The sequence below is a fragment of the Globicephala melas genome, chromosome 6 (assembly GCF_963455315.2).
Source record: "Globicephala melas chromosome 6, mGloMel1.2, whole genome shotgun sequence".
NCBI lineage: Eukaryota > Metazoa > Chordata > Mammalia > Artiodactyla > Delphinidae > Globicephala > Globicephala melas.
This window is the reverse complement of record NC_083319.1, coordinates 37,157,925-37,177,997: the sequence shown is the minus strand read 5'-3', so window position 1 is coordinate 37,177,997 and position 20,073 is coordinate 37,157,925. Positions and strand designations below refer to the sequence as shown.

The 20,073-nt window shown below is 50.7% G+C and overlaps 3 protein-coding genes across 11 annotated transcripts in view; 1 reads left to right on the top strand and 2 right to left on the bottom strand.

The window, feature by feature from the left end:
* The first annotated feature begins 711 nt into the window (after positions 1-711).
* LOC115867823 (coiled-coil domain-containing protein 107) overlaps positions 712-20,073 on the top strand; it is a 28,329-nt gene continuing 8,967 nt past the window's right edge. For 4 of the 9 annotated variants that reach the window (XM_070045728.1, XM_070045727.1, XM_060300780.2 and 1 more), the window contains exons 1-5: positions 7,131-8,107; positions 8,196-8,356; positions 10,080-10,143; positions 10,232-10,322; positions 19,266-19,312. In XM_070045728.1, coding sequence (XP_069901829.1) covers positions 8,002-8,107; positions 8,196-8,356; positions 10,080-10,143; positions 10,232-10,322; positions 19,266-19,312 — 469 coding nt within the window. In that variant the 5' untranslated portion in view covers positions 7,131-8,001. The other 5 variants (XM_060300777.2, XM_060300776.2, XM_030884188.3 and 2 more) reach the window with 5 other exon arrangements.
* Positions 2,148-3,176, bottom strand: SIT1 (signaling threshold regulating transmembrane adaptor 1). The gene is made up of 5 exons (XM_030884195.2): positions 3,030-3,176; positions 2,767-2,902; positions 2,622-2,680; positions 2,473-2,534; positions 2,148-2,381 (listed from the first exon to the last, which is right to left on the bottom strand). The coding sequence occupies exons 1-5, from the start codon at positions 3,100-3,102 to the stop codon at positions 2,148-2,150; spliced, it is 564 nt and encodes a 187-aa protein (XP_030740055.1). The 5' UTR covers positions 3,103-3,176.
* Positions 10,396-16,764, bottom strand: ARHGEF39 (Rho guanine nucleotide exchange factor 39). Its single transcript, XM_030884189.2, has 9 exons — positions 14,453-16,764; positions 14,149-14,243; positions 13,762-13,882; positions 13,382-13,500; positions 12,712-12,782; positions 12,336-12,464; positions 11,944-12,173; positions 11,602-11,690; positions 10,396-11,418 (listed from the first exon to the last, which is right to left on the bottom strand). Exons 1-9 carry the CDS (start codon positions 14,588-14,590, stop codon positions 11,403-11,405), a joined length of 1,008 nt encoding a protein of 335 aa, XP_030740049.1. The 5' UTR covers positions 14,591-16,764; the 3' UTR covers positions 10,396-11,402.

Genomic DNA, 20,073 nt, shown 5'->3' with positions numbered 1-20,073 from the left:
CCTTGAGCGTAACCCTGTTCTCCCAGCCGGAATCTCAGGAAGAGGGGGAACGCGGGGCCACACCCCCACCCGCGCGGGCCCTGGTGGCTTCCCCTAAGGATTCGCCCCTGGGAATTTGCCGAGGACAGGGCTCTCCTTCTGGCTGGAAACAGACACCAGTGAGGGAAGGTAGGCTGCTAGGGAAAGCACCTGGAGCTGTGGAAGGGGCGAGAACTACCACGTATTTCGTGGGACGAGTTGATCAGCTAGCGAGACGTGGCAAGGGTGTCTGAGGCGGATCTGGCTGCCCCGACTTATTTCCTAGACTCAGGGACCAATTAGTAAGTTGCCACAGTCCTGGCGTTCAGTCCTGAGGGCCTAGGCTAGGGCACGAGCCTCGGTGATAGGCGAGATAAGACGGTAAGAAAAACTCAAGGGTTGTAGGAGGGGGAAGGCAGAGGGTCCAGGCCTCGAGAACTGGAAGGAGAACAAAGTTCAAATAGCACCCAGCTTCAGACAGAGTGAGTCCGCTAGGTTCCGCGAACGGGGGAGGCGGCAGCTCCGAGAGCTACACGGCCAGTGCTTCGAGAAGCCCCGGGAGACTTTCGGGGTCAGCCCCGCACGGTCTGGACTACATCTCCCAGCATGCTGTGGGCAGGGCAGCATTACGCCTGCGCAGAGGTGGTGACGAGGCCGCGTCGCACCAGGCGGGGGCGCTCGGGGCTTGGTTTGGGCGCCGCGGAAGCCCGCGGGGAGAGGGAGATCGGGGAGCGGAGGTCGGCTTCCTAACTTGGCGGCGTTTAAGACCTCGGCTGCGGCTCCCGGCTCGTCCCAGGAGGTTGGCGGGACCCCTTGCTTCTTCCAAGGTCAGGGCGTCACGTCTCCCAGGCCGCGGACACGTTGAGCCGTCTGTAGCGCAGCAGCCCTCAGAACCCCACATCCCGCTGCCCGCCCCCAAAGCCATCTTCCCTCCCACACAGCCCCAGCTGCCTGCCGTTAACCGCGACCGGGGCCTCTTCTGGGGAGGCCCAGGTTGGGGGTCCTCAGAGGTCCAGGAACCCTGGGGCATTTGGGTTATTGTGTGTGCGTGGAGAGGCGTGTCGCCCTTCTCATTGGGACCACCATGCTGGTCTCAGGCTCAAGGTTCCCTTCTCTGTGATTTTTCTCTGGGACTCTAAGTAGGAAGGAGAGAAGTTTGGAAGTAAAAGCCTCAGCTTCCCCTTTTTTTCTGCTCAAACCTCAGTAGGGTCTGTCAAGAGATCTACAGAGGCTGTAGGGGAAAATGGCCCAGACCTCAGGCTGTGGATGATGGCCCTGGGGAAAGTAGGTCAGAGGGTGGGAAACTTGCAGACCGCAGGTGATGGGAGTGGGGAGGCTCTGTGTGCAAATCCTGGGGACGTTCCCGCAGCAGCTGGGCTCCGGCCTCCACCCGTAGCACCCACCCCTGCATCACTGATGCTGCGGCCCTTCTTGGCCCCTCTTTCCCAGGTAGACGCTCCCAGAAGTGCTCTGTGCAGAGAGCAGAGGTCACCGCCCCACCATGTGGGGCCTGTTGCAGGTGTGTGGCTTTCTAGGTGAAATCTAAACACTTTTTCAGAAGTTTTATTTAAAAACTTGGGCACATAACAGAGATGGCAGGATGGAGACTGGTATTCTGCCAGGGTTCTCAAGTCAGAGACCAGGCTTGGGTTTCTCAGGTCACTGAGCTCCAGGACCCCTCCAGCTTGTGGGCTCCTGAGGAGGATGCCCATCTGTGTCCTCTCAGACTCTTACCCCCCCCCCACTTCTTGTGTCTGAGGAGACACTGTGGTGTCAGGGGTAGACTAAGAGGCAGCCAGAGTGGGGAGGATCGGGTTAAGCTCCGGAAGGAGTGAGGACCTGGGAGTTTGGGGGTTGAGAGGAATAGATAGAGGGAAAAAAACGGTGGAGAGGGGGCCACTGCCTTTGCTTCCTCCACCCTCAAGAAACGGGGGGCCTGCCATTCCTCTGAGATGTCTCCCTCACAGCTCAGATAGGAAGTTCGGGGAGCATAACTCCTGTGACTGAGCAATGGCTGCCTGTCTTTAGGGGGTGGTTGGGAAACAGTCATGCCCCAGACAGGGTAGCAGTAACCCTGGCAACAGAGGAGGCGGGGGAGTTGTATGCCCCACTGTGCCAGGCCCTCTGTCTCAGCTGGGTGCAGGCTGGCTGTTGGCGTAGGCCTGGTCTGGAAAGGAAGCCCGGGCTCTGCGGGTCTGGGCACACACTGAGGCGTAGAGCTCCGGCTCGGGGCTCGAGGCCTGGGGCTTTGGCTCAGGGTCCAGCACCACCTCCGAGTACTTGATGGGGCTTCCAGGGCTGGGGATCCGGCCCTGAGGAGGCCACAGCTGCAGGCTGGTATAGCGCATCACCTCCTCTGCAGCCTGGAGTTGCAAGGCTGTTAGAAGTTCACTGGACCCTTGAAAAATCCCCCACTACCTTCCCTCCCCTCTTCTTCAGCCACAACTGACTCACCCTGGCAGGGCCTCCAGGTGTTGGATTCTGTTGGTCTGGCCCCGGTTCTTGAGACAGTCGTCCTAGGACAGGGAACAGGAATCTGGTCACTTCTTGTTCCTCCCCCTGCACCCTGGCCACTGTGCCCCTACCCTCTGAAAGCTTCCTACCTGTCTGTAGATAATGCAGGTTCCCGTACAGAGGGACCTCTTCCGCAGACTCTTCAGGCCTGCAACACAGAGTTTAGGGGATGAGAGGGTGCTTGTTGGTAAGGGGGAACGCTCGATCAACCCATCTCTATTGCCCCCCACTCACCGTCCCTGTCCCGGATGGTTCCTGCTCCAGCCACTAGTCCATTGGAATAAGTGCACAGCCAGTGAGATGAGAAGCAACAGCGTCACAGCCCCTAAGAGGGCCCATAGTCCCCAGGCCTTGGTCAAGGAGGGAATTCCTGTATTTGTGAGAGGATGGGGGTGTGTGTGTGTGTGTGTCACTGCCCAGCCTAACCCTCCAGGTCCCAGCTGGTGGGACATGGAGCCACGTGACCCCTCCCCCTGCCCCTGTCCCGCCCAGCTCACCAGGCGCTAGCAGATCCGTGTAGTTGTCACTTGTGCTCGGACCTGGTGGTACAGAAGCCAAAGTTGCAGGCATCCTGCCCTGAGCCAAGGGGTCAGCCTGATTTATGGCCCAACACAGCTGCGGCAGCCCCCTTTACTCCCACCCCTCCCTGGGCCTGGCCCCCCACGGCTCAGCACCTCCAATCCGGGTGGTGGCAAAGTTACTGGTTTCCGGGGAGGAAGGGGGCGGGGAGGGATGAGTGAAAGAACAAAGACACCACCCTGTGCCTGCACCTGCACTACCCAGCAGTTCCTGGGCTTCCGCCCCCACCCCCATCTCTCCCCTGTACCCTGTAGCAACTTCGGCCAGAGAAGAGGCAGGCCTGAGTTTACTGAGCCACTGGGCAGGTGAGCTCATGAAGACCCCAAGGCGGGCAGAAGTGGCATGAGGCGGGAGCGACAAGACAAGGAAGCCAGGCCTTAGGACAGAGATTCCTTTCTGCCACAGGGTGTATGCCTTTTCTCTCCAACTCTGAGTCCCATGACAGAGAACAGAGAACGTATTCCTCAGTGAGCATGTTTTGAAGTGCAATGTGATGAGGGGGCCCCCTGGTACTTACAGTCCCACTACACCCTAAGGCTGACCCGAGGGGCGTGTGTTAAGATGACCTTTGTCGTTGTTATTATTATTGGTATAATAGTTTGGGGGCTAGAGGAAGCTTGATTCCCTCCCCCTGGTCCACTTCATCCAAACTGTCCCTAGGAGCTGTCAAGCTCAAAAGTTAGCTGATTCAGATCCTTCATAGTTCTTAACATGTACACCCTCAAATGTTTTACATCAAACATTGAAAAGGGTTTACTTCCCCAGATCTTGATTTTTCAGTGTCCTTCACCAATAAAGACAGTCAGGGTGTCATGGAGAAATGCTTGGCTCTGGGTCCACTCTCAGGAAAGAAGTAGAATGAAAGCTCATATCTGACAGCAGTGATGCACTTGAAAACTAATTAGGACCCAGAAGGATGCAGAGGCAGGGTGAAGGGCTCTACTGGCACATTGCAGCACACTTTGCCTCAAAAAGGAAGATATTGGGTTACACACATTGGATGGAGGAAAGGAATTCATGAACCCAAGGGTGCCTTTAAAAACACAGGAGCGGGAGTCAGGGAAGGAAAGGTCTTCTTTAGAGAAGATGCCAACTGTGAAGTGTAGTTGTGCAGAATTAGAGAACCACCATCTGCTACCCACAATGCCATCACTGAGCCAGCAAGAATCCTCACGGGTGGTCAAAGCCTTTGTTAAGGAACAGGGTACCAGAGACAGACCACTTGTGATGATGACAGGGAAAGGGACCTTCATCATGACATTCACAGACACCTCTTGAACCAAGTGCCCAAAGTGATGTTCTGTGTCCCTAATGGGATGCAGTGGGAGGAACTCTACATTGCCCATGTGATGTCCTGGACAAAAATGTTCAGTGGGAATCAAATTATGAAGAAACAATTAGGCAAATCTAGAATGGGGGACACTCCACCAGACAAGTGACCTTAAGCTTTCCTAAAAGTCAATATCATGAAAAACAGAGATGGGGAGGGACAGGAGCAGTGTTCTAGATTGAAGATGAGTGGGGGCTGATGGATGTTTTCATTGCCTTGGTGATGCTTGTGCTTTCATGCATTATACATATGTCAGCAATCATGAAATTGTGCACCTTTGTTTGTACTTTATTGTTTGTCAGTTATACCTCAATAGATGTATTTTTTAAAAGAGAATTTTTTTCTAGGTTAAAAAAGCCTGAAGCTAAATGACAGTGTATGAACATTAATTGAGATTCATATTTGGAAAATAAATTTAAAGATGGCTTAAAAAAAAAAAAAAAAGTTAGCTGAATTAGAGCAACCTCTGCCCCAGATCTGTCCTGGGAAACAGCCCTGTGTTTCCACTTGTTTGCTTCAGGGAGCAGCAGAGTACCTGCCCTGCCCAGAAACAGCCCAACCACATGGGAGGCTGTTGATGTGGGAAGAGGGATTTAAGTTCCAAATATAAACCTTAGACCAGAGGTCAGAGATCTGTTTTGTCTGGCCCATACAATGTTTTTTAAAAATTTAAAATCATTGCAGTAATGTGCCAAGGATGGGGATGGCAGGAGAGATCCTGCCCCTCCAGGCAATAAGAGGGTATTGTCTGTAGAGAATTTAAAAACAAAACTGACTAAAAATCAGTGTCCTTTTTTATTATCACCAAGTTTCAGCAATTCTAAAAAATGTCAGTGATAAAATATTCCTTTCTCAAAAATATTTTGTAGATCTACATTCTAAATTGTTGTAGTTACTGATGAGTTTTAATACTACTATATAAGCTTCAAATTAGCACATTTATATTACTTATCCTTTAGAAGTTTTCTAATCTACGACTTCCCTGGCAGTCCAGTGGTTAAGACTCCATGCTTCCACTGCAGGGGATGAGGGTTCCATCCCTGGTCAGGGGAATTAAGGTCCTGCCTGCGGTGTGGTGCGGCCAGAAAAAAAAAAAAACAAACTATTATAATCTACATGGAAGTTAATCTGTAGAACGCCCAGTTATACAACTGGCTCCTGACACAAACAGGTTCATTTTACATGTGTTTATAGCCAGAATTAGTTCTTAACCATTTGGAGTTATTCTTTGGTTTGGGCACAATTTCTGTCTCCTATGATATTACACAGTCCTGCATTTAACCAGTAGATTTACAATGAACAATGGTAGCACAGTGATTAAAAAGTCAAATAAAATGACGTTGAGTTACTTTAATTCTGTCATTCTAGGTGACCACTTAGTTTTTTTTTTTTTGCGGTACGCGGGCCTCTCACTGTTGTGGCCTCTCCCGTTGCAGAGCACAGGCTCCGGACGCGCAGGCTCAGCGGCCATGGCTCACGGGCCCAGCCGCTCCGCGGCATGTGGGATCCTCCCGGACCGGGGCACGAACCCGTGTCCCCTGCATTGGCAGGCGGACTCTCAACCACTGCGCCACCAGGGAAGCCCCAACCACTTAGTTTTTATTTGTATTGAAAATTTCTGGAATTTACTGACAAATGGAATTTTAATGAATCTTTGCCAAACATCTTTATGTTTAAGACTTTCTTTTCCTATTTGTATGTCTGTTGCTTCATGTGAAAGAAACTTTTTTGATATGAAAATTAGTAAAAGGCATTCTTTAATCAACTGTGCGTGGAGATTGACAAATCTAGCTGTATTCTCTATTAAATAGGAATATGCAAAAATTACTTTTGACGAATTTGCAGAAGTTAACTTTAAAAAAGAAATTAGAGTTATCCATTACTCAGGTTAAATGTAAGTATAAGTTTTTTGCCCCTTTCTCAAAAAATACAATAATGTAACTAAGAAATATTAACCCATTACCCTTTCTTGTTCTGTAATGTATATTTAATTTTAACTATTTTTTTTATATCGTCAAGATTGTATCTACAGAGTTCAACAAAAGAAATAATTCACTGTTTGAATTTCTGGCCCTTATTAGTTTCTTTTCTGGACACTATTGTTTCATTTCCTGATTATTACTGAAAATAATTTTGTTATATAGAAGAGGAGACTTTTTAAAAATCTCTCAGGTGTCAAATATGCTAAGTCTGCCACTGATTCCTCGTCAACATTTAAAAACTGGAGATTTCCAAATTTTGAAATCCCGATTTGTTGATCTATTGGAAAAAAATCAGAAGAGCTGGCAATAGTGGGCCCAAATTCCCTAAAGGCAACAATCAGCTGGGGCCCATTTATCCTATTACACCTGGCCTGAACCACTTATTTACATTGATTATGTCAACTGGCTTAGAGTCGAGGATTGGACTACTCTGCTCTGCAGCCCAGGCTGCCTCTGGGTGGTCGGCTAGTCAAATAGGAGAGGCAGGATTCTAGCCCAGGCAGAGATCAAACCTTATCGTGAGGCTTCACTGGTGGCGCAGTGGTTGAGAGTCCGCCTGCCGATGCAGGGGACACGGGTTCGTGCCCCGGTCCGGGAAGATCCCACATACCGCGGAGCGGCTGGGCCCGTGAGCCATAGCCGCTGAGCCTGCGCGTCCGGAGCTTGTGCTCCGCAACGGGAGAGGCCACAACAGTGAGAGGCCCAAGTACAGCAAAAAAAAAAAAAAAAATTTATCGTGTTACCATGCTACACGATAAATGGTGGCTATTACAGGCACTTGCCAGATGGAAAGGGTGGGGAAGAGGAAGCCGTCGCACGAAATGGGAATTGCATAAAAATGATACAGTGATGTATTAGGCCACAGGAGGAACAAGTAGTTAAGGGGAGGAATAAGAAGTAGCTCAGGGGTGTAACTTGCTACTTTCTAGCAAGGTACAAAAGTAGCCGCGCTGAGAATGAGCCCCGTGTGGTTGGTGCGCACGATGGCGCACTGCCTGCGTAACTATAGAAGTAGACGGATGACACCCCCACCAACACGCCGCTCGGCTCTCCCACCAGTTGCGGGATCGCTTCTTGGCGGCCTTAACCGTGAGAAGCAGGGAAGGTCTAGCGTACATGCGCACGCGGCACTCTCTGCCAGAGGTCCGGGGACTTTCCCCTAGGCGCAAAGAAGGAACTAGTCCCCAGTTCGTAGCCTAGGAAACAGGCCTTCAGCACAAGCTACGTTGTGAGTCTCGCGGTCTAACCTTTTATAGCTCCAAGGCGAAATTAATTTTCCGTTAGGGTGACGAAAGTGGTGGCGTGGCAAATAAAAATCACTTCCAGTTATAATCTCCTAAGACTGTACGCTTCTGGAGACATCCTGGCTAACAGAATACCTATATAGAGGTAAGAAATGAACTAATTTCTTAAATGAACTAAGCTGGACCCACAGTGCTATGCAAATAGGCCTGGCCCCGCCCACACACTGGGTGGGCGTGACCTTCCTGGGAAGCCGGGAGCTGAACGGGCTCGGGAGCGCTCGGGTGCGTCCGACCTACGCCGGCGCCGCCTCGGTTCTCGCGGTGTCTGCCTGCAATGGCGAGCGTGGTGTCGCTCGCGGGTTCGCTGGGGCTGCTACTTGTGTCAGCGCTGCCCGAGGTGCTCGGAGACCGCACCAGCCCCGACCACCGGGCACACCCAGGTACCAGCGAGGGCAGCTGGAGGGAGGCTGGGACTGCCCACAGGCCCCAAACCCCAGCTGTACTGACCGCTTCTGCCCTCCTCTTCAGGGGACGCCGCCCAGGTCGGCCCTGGGGCCACGGAAACCCGGCGGCGGCCGCCGCCGCCACCGCCCAAGAACCAGCGCGAGCGGGCCTGGGCCGGGGCACTGCCCTTGGGAGCGCTGTACACCGCAGCCGCCGTGGCTTTTGTGCTGTACAAGTGTTTACAGGTGCGGGACGACCAGGGGTGGGGATACCCCGAGCCTGAATCTCCCAGGGGGACGCTATGGTACCAAGAAGAAGACACATTTTCCCTTCAGTCTGTAAAATGACAAGAGTTCCCTGGCTTTCTAAGATTATGGGGTTATTTTGAGCATCCAGCGTGGTAGTGGATGTGAAGGGCCCTTGGTAAATTGTAAACAAATAATGATCATCACATTTAATCCTCCCAACAATCCAGTGAAGAGGTTTAGTCACTTGCTCAAGACCACCCAGAGCTAGTAACTGGTGGAGCTGGGATTTGAACCCAGCAAATGTCCATACTACAGTAAGTGCAGTTCCCGATGAGATTCCAACCTTGGCACGAGCAGTTGATTACTGTAGCCAAAGTGCTTTTAGAGTTCGAGGTAACAAGCAGTCTCAAGTTCTCCTTGGGAAGGAGGCCCTGCAATGTGAACTGACAGTATATTGTGGTGGATTGAAACTGTTGAAATGGAAAGTAGTACCTCCCAGGGCTCTCCCTTTAGCCCTGGCCCTATCACTTACTTACATTGGAATATAGAGGGCTGAGCCAATTTGGAGATGATATGAAACTAGAAGGGATGGCTAATCGTGATCCAAAATAGACTTGACAGGCTAGAATGAGGGACTGAATATAATGATGAAATTTTACAAGGATAGATAATAAATTCTATTCTTGGACCCAAGTATAGCATGAAAGAAACATAATTGGGCAGCAGTTTATTATTTGACAAAGTTCAGTTGTGTTATGTGATAACCCACTTCCCAAATCAATGCTAGGAAGGAGGTATTGTGCTTTATTTTCTGATCAGAACACTCCTGGAGAATGTTACTCTCTTGAGGGCACTGTTTTAAGAGCAGTACATGCTCTTAAAACAAACCAGAGTAAAGCAACTAGAGAAAACCGTGTCAAATGAGCACTGACTGCAAAAGATTGGCACTATTAAACCACAGAAGACGGGGTATGACCAATTTCTTCAAATTCCTGAGGGGCTATCACATTGAAAAGATATGATTTTGGAAGGCTCTGATCAGTACCATGAAAAGAAGATGCACACAGGACAGTTTCTGGCTTTGTGTATAAACTAACAACCAGAACTTTATCAAACTGACGACAGCTGCTCCTTCCTGGAAGTGTTTCAGTAGACTAAACAACCACGTGGGGGGCATACTGACCTGTTGCTTCCTGTCCTGGCTGAGGAGCTGGACTAGTTGTGATTATGATTCTCTGAGGTAAAAACCCACTAGTTTTGTCTACCTGAAATTGTCCTCCTCCTCCTTCTGGCTTTGGAGACTGCGGTAATTTATTTACTTATTTTTTTGTAAATTTATTTATTTTATTTTGGCTGCATTGGGTCTTCGTTACTGTACGTGGGCTTTCTCTGGTTGCAGCAAGCGGGGGCTGCTCTTTGCTGAGGTGTGCAGGCTTCTCACTGCAGTGGCTTCTCTTGTTGAAGAGCACAGGCTCTAGGTGTGCAAGTTTCAGTAGTTGTGGCACGTGGGCTCAGTAGTTGTGGCTCACGGGCTCTAGCGCGCAGGCTCAGTAGCTGTGGCGCACAGGCCCAGTTGCTCCGTGGCATGTGGGACCTTCCCGGACCAGGGCTCGAACCCGTGTCCCCTGCACTGGCAGGCGGATTCCTAATCACTGCACCACCAGGGAAGCCCCAAGACTGAGGTTATTGAGAACCTCATTGCCCTTGCCTTTTTCCACAGCAGGGGAAAGATGAGGCTACTTTTCTCCAGGAGGAGGCAGGCAAGAAGGATTCACTGCAGTCAGGTGGGTTTTGCAGAAGTCTGTACTTGGGGGGGATTAAGGGACAGCAGAAGGTTGGTAACCATTGCTCTCCTTTTCTCCCTTACCCCAGAGCAACAGCTGGCCCAGCTGACACAACAGCTGGCCCAGACAGAACAACACCTGAACAGTCTGATGGCCCAGCTGGAGCCCCTTTTTGAGCGGTAAGCAGAGCAATGACCCTGTGGCCAGGGGAACTTGTGGTAGGTGGGAGAGGTGGGCACAGAGATTGGGCAGCCTCTGAGTGGACATATCTGCAGTGTGACTACCCTGGCTGGAGCCCAGCAGGAGCTTTTGCACATGAAGCTACAGGCCATCCACCAGCTGCTACGAGAGAGCAAACCAAACAAGGGTGTGGAGGTTCCAGAACCAGGTACAGGTTTGGGAGGTGAGAGTCTGGTGGAGGTAGAGACAAAGCCTCTCAGACTGGAACATGCCTGATCTTCCTCTTCACAGAGGCCAGCACACCCTTTCCTGAGGACTTATCTATAGAGGAGGACGAGGAAGAGGCTGGTGACAGTCAGGCCTGGGAGGAGCCCCTAAACTGGAGCACAGGGACGAGGAACCTAGCTACTCCCAGGGAAATGGAGCAGGGGCTAAGGAGAAGATGCCGGAAGGCTGCAGCAAAGGGCCCCAGTCACAGCCCCCACCGGGAAGGAGGGACAACAGCTGACAGTTTAGTAAAACAGAGTCTGTTCTTGTGACTGGATGATCCTGTGTGCTTTTTCCATTCCAGCTGGTCACACACACACACACACACACCCCCATACTAGGTGCCTAAAAACAACTGGGCCTTCTTGAAAAGCTTCCCTTATTAGGACATAAAGAGGCTGTCTTCCAGTGCAGGAGCTGAGAAGACAGAGGGAGCTCCAGTCCTTCTCTTTGTATTCCTGAGGCCGCCGTCATGCCAGCCTTCAGGGCACAGAAACCCCTTTTCTCATATTGCATAGCTGAGATAAAAAGCTTCTCCAAAAAAGAAAAAACTTTACTAAAATCCTGTGGGAAAATAAATTATAGAAACTACATACAACATAAAAATAGCTGGTTCAGCTGAGGTTCAGTTGGGTCAGGTTTGGTGTCCGGATTCTCAAGAGCTGTTCAAACGACATGGCGTGTCTTGGTCTCACGCAAACACAGAATGACCCTTCTCAAACTGTGAAGAGTCTGTGTTTTGTTAGTACTGAAGAAGATTCCTTTGTACTCCCGACTCTGAGGTATCCTGGACTCGAATTTGTAAGATTCCTCTAGTTCTTCTGGCTGCTGTGGAGAGAAGATAGTTCAGGCACTGGCATGAGCACTCTATTCTGACAAAACCACCCAGGGTGTTGGATGGAGGAGTGGGGTGAGGGGTGCGAGTGAGTTCCAGACGTGAGAGAGGCCCCAAACTGCTGCCTCCAGCTCGTGGGCCTCACCACAGCACTCTTCTGAAGGAAAATAACTTACCTGCTGGCCAAAGTCAGACTGCGGTACCAGTGCGACAGCTCCTCCTGGTCTGTGGACATAAGCAGTAGCTTCTCGTGGGGAAAGGACAGCTAGGGAGAGACCACCTCTTAGCACATGGCTCAGAAATGTCCAGCCTTAAGCTAAAGGCCCTGCTGTTTCCATTGAGGTAATTTAGGGCTGAAGTGAGAACCAGGTATGAACCCCAAGCCCTACTATGCTCTCAATGTAGGTGGCTCAGTTCCTGTGAGGGGGGCCCGGGCCTAGGAGATGAATGGTGCACAGGCACTTGAGGTATATTTTGGGCCTCTCCTACCTCACCTAGGGCTCTCGCCTGTTACTTACGCTGAGCAGTCCACCACAGGGGCCTCCTGAGTGGCCAAAGACCCTGTGGAGTTGACACTCAGCCATGGGGTAGAGGGCCTGGCAAGCAAAGGTGCCACTCTGCAGCAGGTGCAATGGAGGTCGAGGCTTGGCCATGAGGAGTGCATCAGAGAAGAGGAAGAACATTCGGGGCCGAGGCTCCCCTCGGGGAGGCACCACCAGCAGCCAACCCTGGCGTAGGAACCAGCGACCTGGGGGATGGGAGAGCTGTTATTCTGGTGCAGCTTCAGGACTGTGATGCACGGAATAGAAGGAAAGGGAGGCTGACGAAATGGGGGGTATGTGCTGGCAAAAGAGAGGATGGGGGGTAGGAAAAGGGTAGTTTGAGGATTGAGGGGAAGCACACAGACTACCTGAGATAAGCCCCTTTGCCTGCCGTCCACTGAGCAGAGCCTGGACACGCTGGAGGTGCTGGTCATTCTTCTGTTTCTGACTGATGGTGTGGACTCTCTGGGCAGTGTCACTTATCCGCCGGGCAGCCCCTGGAATAATATTCCATGCCCCACTCCCAACACAACTTTGACTTTGGGTGAATGGTGGTGGTGAAAGGCTATTCCAGAGAGGACCAGGGTCAGAGTCTAACTTCTTAAAGAGTATGTAGGGCAATAGGAACATTGTATACAAGTCATTGGAAGATAGGGGCATATCAGACATTGTTGGAGGTCAGAACCAGAAATGGATACAAGAGAAGCAGTCTCCAAGGACTGCTGTGGAGGAGCAAGAACATACTTGTGAGCTGTTCATGGTCAGGGCTGTTGGGACCTGTGTTTTCAGCCAAAGCAATGGCAAGATTCTCATACCTGGAATTAGACAGTTGGAAGTTACGAGGGGAAGTAGAGCTGGGCAAAATTTCCTCTGCCTGACACACAGATCACCCCCTGTACAAACTTCAGTTGCAAAGCCAGGAAAGACCTGCTTGTGGCTATTTTATCCCCCTCTTTCATCTGAGACTCAGAACCTGGGTTCACACCACATGGCCCTCTTCCATTCCACATTGAAGAGTCAGAGGGGCAGACTGACCAAGGTTCAGGAGGCCAGATCCCAAGGTGAAAGTTAATCAACTTAAGGAGGATGCTACAGACAACTAAGTTCTTAACTCATCCGCAGGGACAAATTCTAAGCTAGGCGAGCCTTTCATCTCCAGAAACCCTGTTGCTAACCTTATTACAGGCCCCTCACTTCAGTGTAAGTTCCACAATCCCAGCTAAGGGCCTGAGGCTGCACAGCCCAGGTACTCCAGTGGGTTCACATTTACTCTTGCAAAAAATTTTTGGGAGCAATTTGTCCCAGGAGAGACACAGTGGGACAAATCCCATGGAATCCCACAAAGCTGAGAGCAGCAATCATACAGACTCAGTATTCCAAGAGAAGTTGGCTGTGTCAGGGTGAGTTCACTCACTGCTGGAGCCTCTGCAGAGGCAGAGGGAGCAGGTCCTGGAGCTGAATGCCCCCAAACTCAGGGCGACCTTCCTGAAGTCGCACAAACCTCCGGAAACGTTTGTTCTTCTTTAATTGCTCCTAGAGTGACGGGGAAAGAGTTGGCAGCAAGGAGAGAAGCCTCTCCTACTATTGTATTCTTCGGTGTACACATCCCCAGCCCTCAGGAAGCTGTGTGCTCCTGAGAGAACCCCGTCTCCCTACAGGGAACTTAGTACAGAGCTGGACACCCACAGGGCTCTATAAATGCAGGAACAGTATAAATGAAGTTTGGGTCTGCAGATGAAGAGGCAATGTATGGAGGAAGAGGGGAAGGAGGACTTGAGGTCATCTTCAGGTTACCTGCAGGGTGGTCCGGGACCTCTCAGCGTTGGCAGCAAATTGGGTGTAGAGCTCCAGGTGGGGGCAGAAGCCCTCCAGCCCCTGTCCCCAGCGCCCTCCTTCGAGGTAGGGAAGCAGCTCTCTGCGTAGGTCAGGACAATAAAAGAGCAGCCCAAGAACTACTCAAGCACCACCTCTTTTAATTCTCCTACCCCTGCCCCGGAGGTAGTGCTATTACCCCATTTTACGGGTGGAGAATTGGGGCAGATTAAGGCACTGGGCCAAGACCACAAGTGAGGTAACTGGCAGACTCCGAATGTGAACCGGGGTCGCTCCGACTCTGAGCTCCGTGCACTGCCAGAGGCCAGAGCTCTCCCTCCTTTCTCTTCCCACGCCCCTTCTACTCACTGGCTGGCGCCGTAAATGAGCTCCCAGGGCCCAAACAGGGCCTGGCGCTCTGGTGGTCGCAGGGTGCCCTTGGCTCTCAGAATCCCCACGAAGTACTGCGGAAGGAGAGAATACCGGCATGCAGTCCGCAGAAACATGAAGCCAGTGCCAAGGCGCCGCTAGAAACTGTAAGTCGGCCTGAGGTCCCTACGTGCAGGCGTCCAGGTCAGGACCCACGGTACCCCAGTCAGGGTCACCGACCTCGTAGGGGCCCTCTCACACCCAGGGGTCCCCGCCCCTACGGAAGGGTGTGCGGGCCCCGCACCGTGGCCACCAGCCCCAGCTGTTCCTGGTAGCGCCGCTCGGTCTCCAGCAGCTCCCGGGCAGTGCAGGCGCGTTTCCGCTCCCAACGGGCACGCTGCTCTTGCACCGGGCACCGTACGCTGGGGCCCGGGCTTTCCATGCCGGACTGGAGGGTCGGTACTCCCAGCCGCAGCCCGCCGGAGATTCAAATCCCAACGGCTCAGAGGGCGGGGCCGTGGGGGCGGGGCCTTGGAGGGGAGCGCGCCCTCTGGCGCCTAGAGGCTGCGCGCAGGACGGAGCATGCGCAGCTGCCAGCTGAACCGCATCAGGTCACCGCCAGGGCGGCGCTGCCGGTGTGCGGCACCTTTCGGGGCAGGGCAGGTTGGGGCAAGTGGGTGGCCCTCCTTTGAGTAGCACTAAGTTGGGGCAGCAGCGTGGACTTTGAGTCAGGAGAGTTGGGCGTTTAGACACGGGCAGGGTCGCAGTGCCCCACCTGTAGAATTAAGATTCTGTCCTGGGCCCATGCCAGACACCGGGGTCCAGTTGTCCCCAATGCTTTTATTACTAGGAATCCTCACGGCTCACCAGGTTTTGAATATTTTGGCCCCCGGAAAAGTTGATAGGCTTTAAGTCACTAACTTGCTTTCTCTTTCCATACTGATCCAAAACCTGATAGCCAGTTAGCTTCCGGTCAGCAAGTGTCAATAACTAACATGGTGGGTCGGAATTGCTGTAATTCTGGCCAAAAGCTTAGAGTTGATGAGTCTGTGTTACCTAGTCCAGAGATAAAATGTACCAGATTTTCTTTACTTACTTAGGTCTTTTTGAAAACTGGCAATAGCCTTGGAGGGTAAATTAGCAGTGCCATTTTGTCAGTATGCATGAGATATCTTAAAATGTGCCTACTCTTCTAACCCAGCAATTCCACTTCTAGGAATGCATCCTAAAAAATAGATATGTGGACAAAAACATATGTACTAGGATGGGTGGCAAGATGTTGTAACAACAGAAAACTGGAAATCACTTAAATGCCCAATGGTAGAGAATTGGCTGGGAAAATTATGGTAGAGCCATTTGAAGAATAATATGAAAGCATTAATGATGTAAAAAAGCTATCAATATGGGAAAACACATAGTGTATTGACGAGAGAAAAAAAGCAGGCCATAAAACTGTGTACAATATGATCTTATTTAGGTAGTATAACATATCTATGACTGGAAGGATAAACAATCGAAAGGTGATTGTGGCTTTTATCTCTGGGTGATGGGATCAAAGATAATTCATTCAACAAATATTTATTACGCACCAAATCTGTTCCAGGCACTGGCCCACTGAGGGGGTGAATGGGATAAATAGGGTGACTTTTAAAATTCCCTTATACTTTTCTGCTTTTTCCAAGTTTTCTGCTTGAGCATGCGTGCATTACTTTGTAATTAGAAAAAAATGCTATTAAAAAGCAAAATGTTAGAAACTTTAGACCCTATTCCTACCACTGAGGACTCCTAAGAATCTGGGCCCGAAGCCAAGAACCAGGGTATTGTCAGGATTCTGAGGCCGCCTCTAGCTCTCTGACATTCTAAGTATGCTGAGGAAGGAGAAATGCTGGCCTTAGATCAGGGAAAAACTTGAAGGGCTCGATGGAGGCAAGAGAGAGTTTGGGTCAGACTGTACCTTGGACAGGTCACAGGGGAACTGGTGATGCCACATAGGTAGAGGACTGGCTACACTGTCTCAGGTGAATGTGGGACAGTCCACACTAAGAGCTCAAGCGTGGAAGGGGGCAGATAATCTCATGACAATTGGTATCACCATGAGCCCAGGTAATGGGAACAGAGCACACTCCCAGGGCGCAGTCAGTGATGGGTGTGTTTGGGTATCCTGCCAGTGTGCGAACGTGCTTTAGGTGGATGGAAGAGGACAGGGGAATAGAGCCTGCTGTGAGCTCAGGTTGGGAAGTCACTCAACTTTTGAGGAAGAAGAGGGCAAAGCTGAGCAAGACACAGTGAGGACACTTGGAGACAACTGATTCCCTGGGGACCCAGTGTCCCACAGAGCAAGTCAGGCACACCATATTCTGCCCGCAGCTCTCCCCTAAAGCCAAAGGAAAGAGGGGCCAGGGAAGACGGTTAAGAATCCGCCTGCCAATGCAGGGGACACGGGTTCGAGCCCTCGTCTGGGAAGAGCCCACATGCTGTGGAGCAACTAAGCCCATGCGCCACAACTACTGAGCCTGTGCTGTAGAGCCCCTGAGCCACAACTACTGAAGCCCGCGCGCCTAGAGCCCGTGCTCCACAATAAGAGAAGTCACCGCAATAAGAAGCCCTCATATTGCAGTGAAGAGTAGCCCCCCACTCAATACAATTAGAGAAAGCCTGCGCGCAGCAGCAGCAAAGACCCAACGCAGCCATAAATTAATTAATTAATTTAAAAAAATAAATTTAGGGCTTCCCTGGTGGCGCAGTGGTTGAGAGTCCGCCTGCTGATTCAGGGGACACGGGTTCGTGCCCCAGTCCGGGAAGATCCGACATGCCGCAGAGCGGCTAGGCCCGTGAGCCATGGCCGCTGAGCCTGCGCGTCCGGAGCCTGTGCTCCGCAACGGGAGAGGCCACAACAGTGAGAGGCCCGCGTACCGCAAATAAATAAATAAATAAATTTTAAAAATAAAAATAATTGGGGGGGTGGAATTCCCTGGCAGTCCAGTGGTTAGGACTCGGTGCTTTCACTGCTGGGGGCCCAGGTTCAATCCCTGGTCAGGGAACTAAGATCCCGCAATCCACGTAGCTCGGCCAAAAAAAATTTTATTTCCTCTGTCCTTTAATTACCCTCAACCTCTGCTTTCAACTCACTGGAGAAGCCCTAGGGATGCTTTGAATAATAATTACCAGTCATTCTACAAAAATTAAATGCCTCTCACGCACCAGGTCTTATGCCAGGCATGGAGATGAAATGGGGGACAAGAGAAATGTGACCCCTGCCCTTATGAATGCTTTTAATCCAGCATGACACACATGGTAAGGAGTCACCATAAAGTGAGATACACGTTACAAAGGAAATATAGGCTTCTATGCATGCAGGAGTGAAGGGACTGGCCCTAGCCTAGGAGTCAGGGAGGCTTCTTGGAGGAAGTGACATGTGAACTGAAGGATGCCAGGAGGATAAACAAAACAAAACCTGGCTAGGCAGGGCCGGCATTGTGGGTGCGGTGGACAGAGAGACAAATAGCATGGACAAAGGCTCGGAGATAAAACACACATGCACACGCATGCAATGCATTCAAGGAACTGCTATAAGTTTAATAAGACTAGAGCACAGATTGCAAAGGAAAGTGTGATGAGAAAGGAAACTGGAGAGGTAGACACAGGCCAAACCATAGAGGGAATTTATATCAGTAAGACTGTGTCACAAGTAATCGTAAATCAAAGTGGCTAAACAATAAGATAAGATAATTTATCAGCTCATGCAACTGAAAAGTCCAGATACGGGGCGGGGGGGGGGGGGGGGGGGGGGGGGCGGGGGGGGGAGGGACGACTTGGGTTAGCTTAATCCAGCAGCTCAGTCAAATCACCAAGGACTGCTTTCTACCATTCTACTCTGCCTTCCATGGTTTTATCATCTTAAGGCTGGCTTCCATTGGGGTTACAAGGTGGCTGCCCACAGTTCCAGAGGCTGTGTGTTTCCTCATCCATGTCTGGACAAAGTGAAAGTGAATTCCCTCAGTTATCAAATACTTGAGACAGAGAGCTTCACTCTGACTGGACCCACCTAGGTTGCAAACCCATCAAGGAGAACAGGGCAATGGCAGCCCTCTGAAGGCCATGTCAAGTAGTACTATGGACTTTATCCTAAGGGCAATGGGAAACATTCAGAGGTCTTAAATAGGGAGTGAGATTATATGTGCATTTTAGAGAGATCACCCTGGCTAGCTGGACTCAGCAAGACCCATTAGGAGGCTGGTGCAGTTACCCAGGTAAGAGGTGATGGAAGTGTGGACTAGGATGAAAAATGAGGATGAAAAGTTTAGAAGGTAGAATCCATAGTGCTTGATGACTTGACTTTCCTTCAGACGTGAAGGAAAAGATGAAAGATGGCACCAGGCTCCTGGCTTAGACCACTTGGTGGAGTATGGAAGAACAGGTTTTGGGGACAAATGAATTCGGCTACAGGCCTGTTGAATTTGAGATACTTGTGGGACATCCAAGTGGGGATATCCATTTGGCGGGTGGTTATAGATCTGACATGGGATAGTCCAACCTGGGGATACTTGGCTGTCCTCAAGTATAGAAGCTATGGGAGTAAATGAAACTGCCTACAAAGGACATGAAGAGGGATATGGGCAGAAGACATGAAGGTCCCCAGCACAAGCTCATTCCTTCTCATCCCGTGCACCCACTTCAGTTCCAAAATGGCTGATGGTGTAGTGGGCTAAATGGTGGCCCCCATAAAGATGTGTCCATGTCCTGACCCCTAGAACCTGTGAATGTGACCTTATTTGGAAAAAGGGTCTTTGCAGATGTAGTTAAATTAAGAATCTTAAGATCATCCTGCATTATCCTGGTGGGCCCTAAATCCAATGGTAAGTGTTCCTATAAGAGACATCCAGTAGAAGACATAAGGACAAGAGAAGAAGGCCATGTGAAGTCAGAAGCAGAGACTGAAGTTATGCAGCCACAAGCCAAGGAATGCCTGGAGCCACCAGAAGCTAGAAGAGGCCTTAGAGCCTTCAGAAGGAACAGGGCCCTGCCAACACCTTAATTTCAGACTTCTAGCCTCCAGAACTGTGAAAGAATAAATCTGTGTTGTTTTATGCCACCCAGTTTGTGTTAATTTGTTACAGCAGTCCTAGGAAAATAATACTGATGGTGAGCTGGGCCAGAACTACAGGTGAGTCCCCAGGGCCCCAGAAGGGCTGTGATTTGTCTTTGCTTCCAATCCATGTCTGGGGAATAGGGGGCTCTTTTTCCTCCTACTTCACCAGCAAATAGCTCCCTCCTCTGCAGCCCTGGGATAAGCAGAGACATGGCCCTCGATGTCTTAAGACATAGACCCTAATGACCAAAAACTTGGCCTTAAACAACCACAGAGAGGTCGTGTGTCAGGCCGGGGTGGGGGGAGGGGGTGTCCTTAGTCAATCAGTCCTGAGTACACTCTGTCCCTGAGGAGACTCAGGAAACAAGACTCTGGGAGCTCAAACCTGTTTTAGGGTTTGGCAGACTCCCAGTTGCAAAAGCACGATCTTGGGTCAGAGTCCACATTCCCCACCCAGACCAGAGACATAGTCACACACAGAGACAGAGAGCTCAAGAAAGAGACAGCACCATGGAGAATGGCACTTGGGAAATTAGGGAGCTGTAACACAGAGAGAGCTGTACCTAGATGCAATCTGGACTCTGAAATACTGAGAAAAAGCAGCAGAGATGGAGGGGAGACATGTGGACACATAGAAGTGCCAAGGAGAATTGTACAAGGAGACCCTGATGGAGATCTAAAAAGGAAAAAGGTGGAAACATTCAAAACATTTGGAAAGAGGGAAAATGAAATAAAACTAAGATTGGTGTTGGAGAAAGTTCTAGACATACAGACTCCAGACTTCAGTTAGCATGGTGTTTCTGTCCTCCATGCTTCCCATGACCTCCTCCACCTCA

Excerpts from the sequence above, each read along its gene's own strand:
- SIT1 (XM_030884195.2), bottom strand. The coding sequence starts at position 3,102 with ATGCCTGCAACTTTGGCTTCTGTACCACCAGGTCCGAGCACAAGTGAC. Across the intron at positions 2,903-3,029 it reads CACGGATCTGCTAGCGCCTG|GAATTCCCTCCTTGACCAAG; the intron begins GTGAGCTGGGCG and ends TCACAAATACAG. Across the intron at positions 2,681-2,766 it reads AACCATCCGGGACAGGGACG|GCCTGAAGAGTCTGCGGAAG; the intron begins GTGAGTGGGGGG and ends TCTGTGTTGCAG.
- ARHGEF39 (XM_030884189.2), bottom strand. The coding sequence starts at position 14,590 with ATGGAAAGCCCGGGCCCCAGCGTACGGTGCCCGGTGCAAGAGCAGCGT. Across the intron at positions 14,244-14,452 it reads AGCTGGGGCTGGTGGCCACG|TACTTCGTGGGGATTCTGAG; the intron begins GTGCGGGGCCCG and ends CTCCTTCCGCAG. Across the intron at positions 12,174-12,335 it reads GGCAAAGGGGCTTATCTCAG|GTCGCTGGTTCCTACGCCAG; the intron begins GTAGTCTGTGTG and ends CCCATCCCCCAG.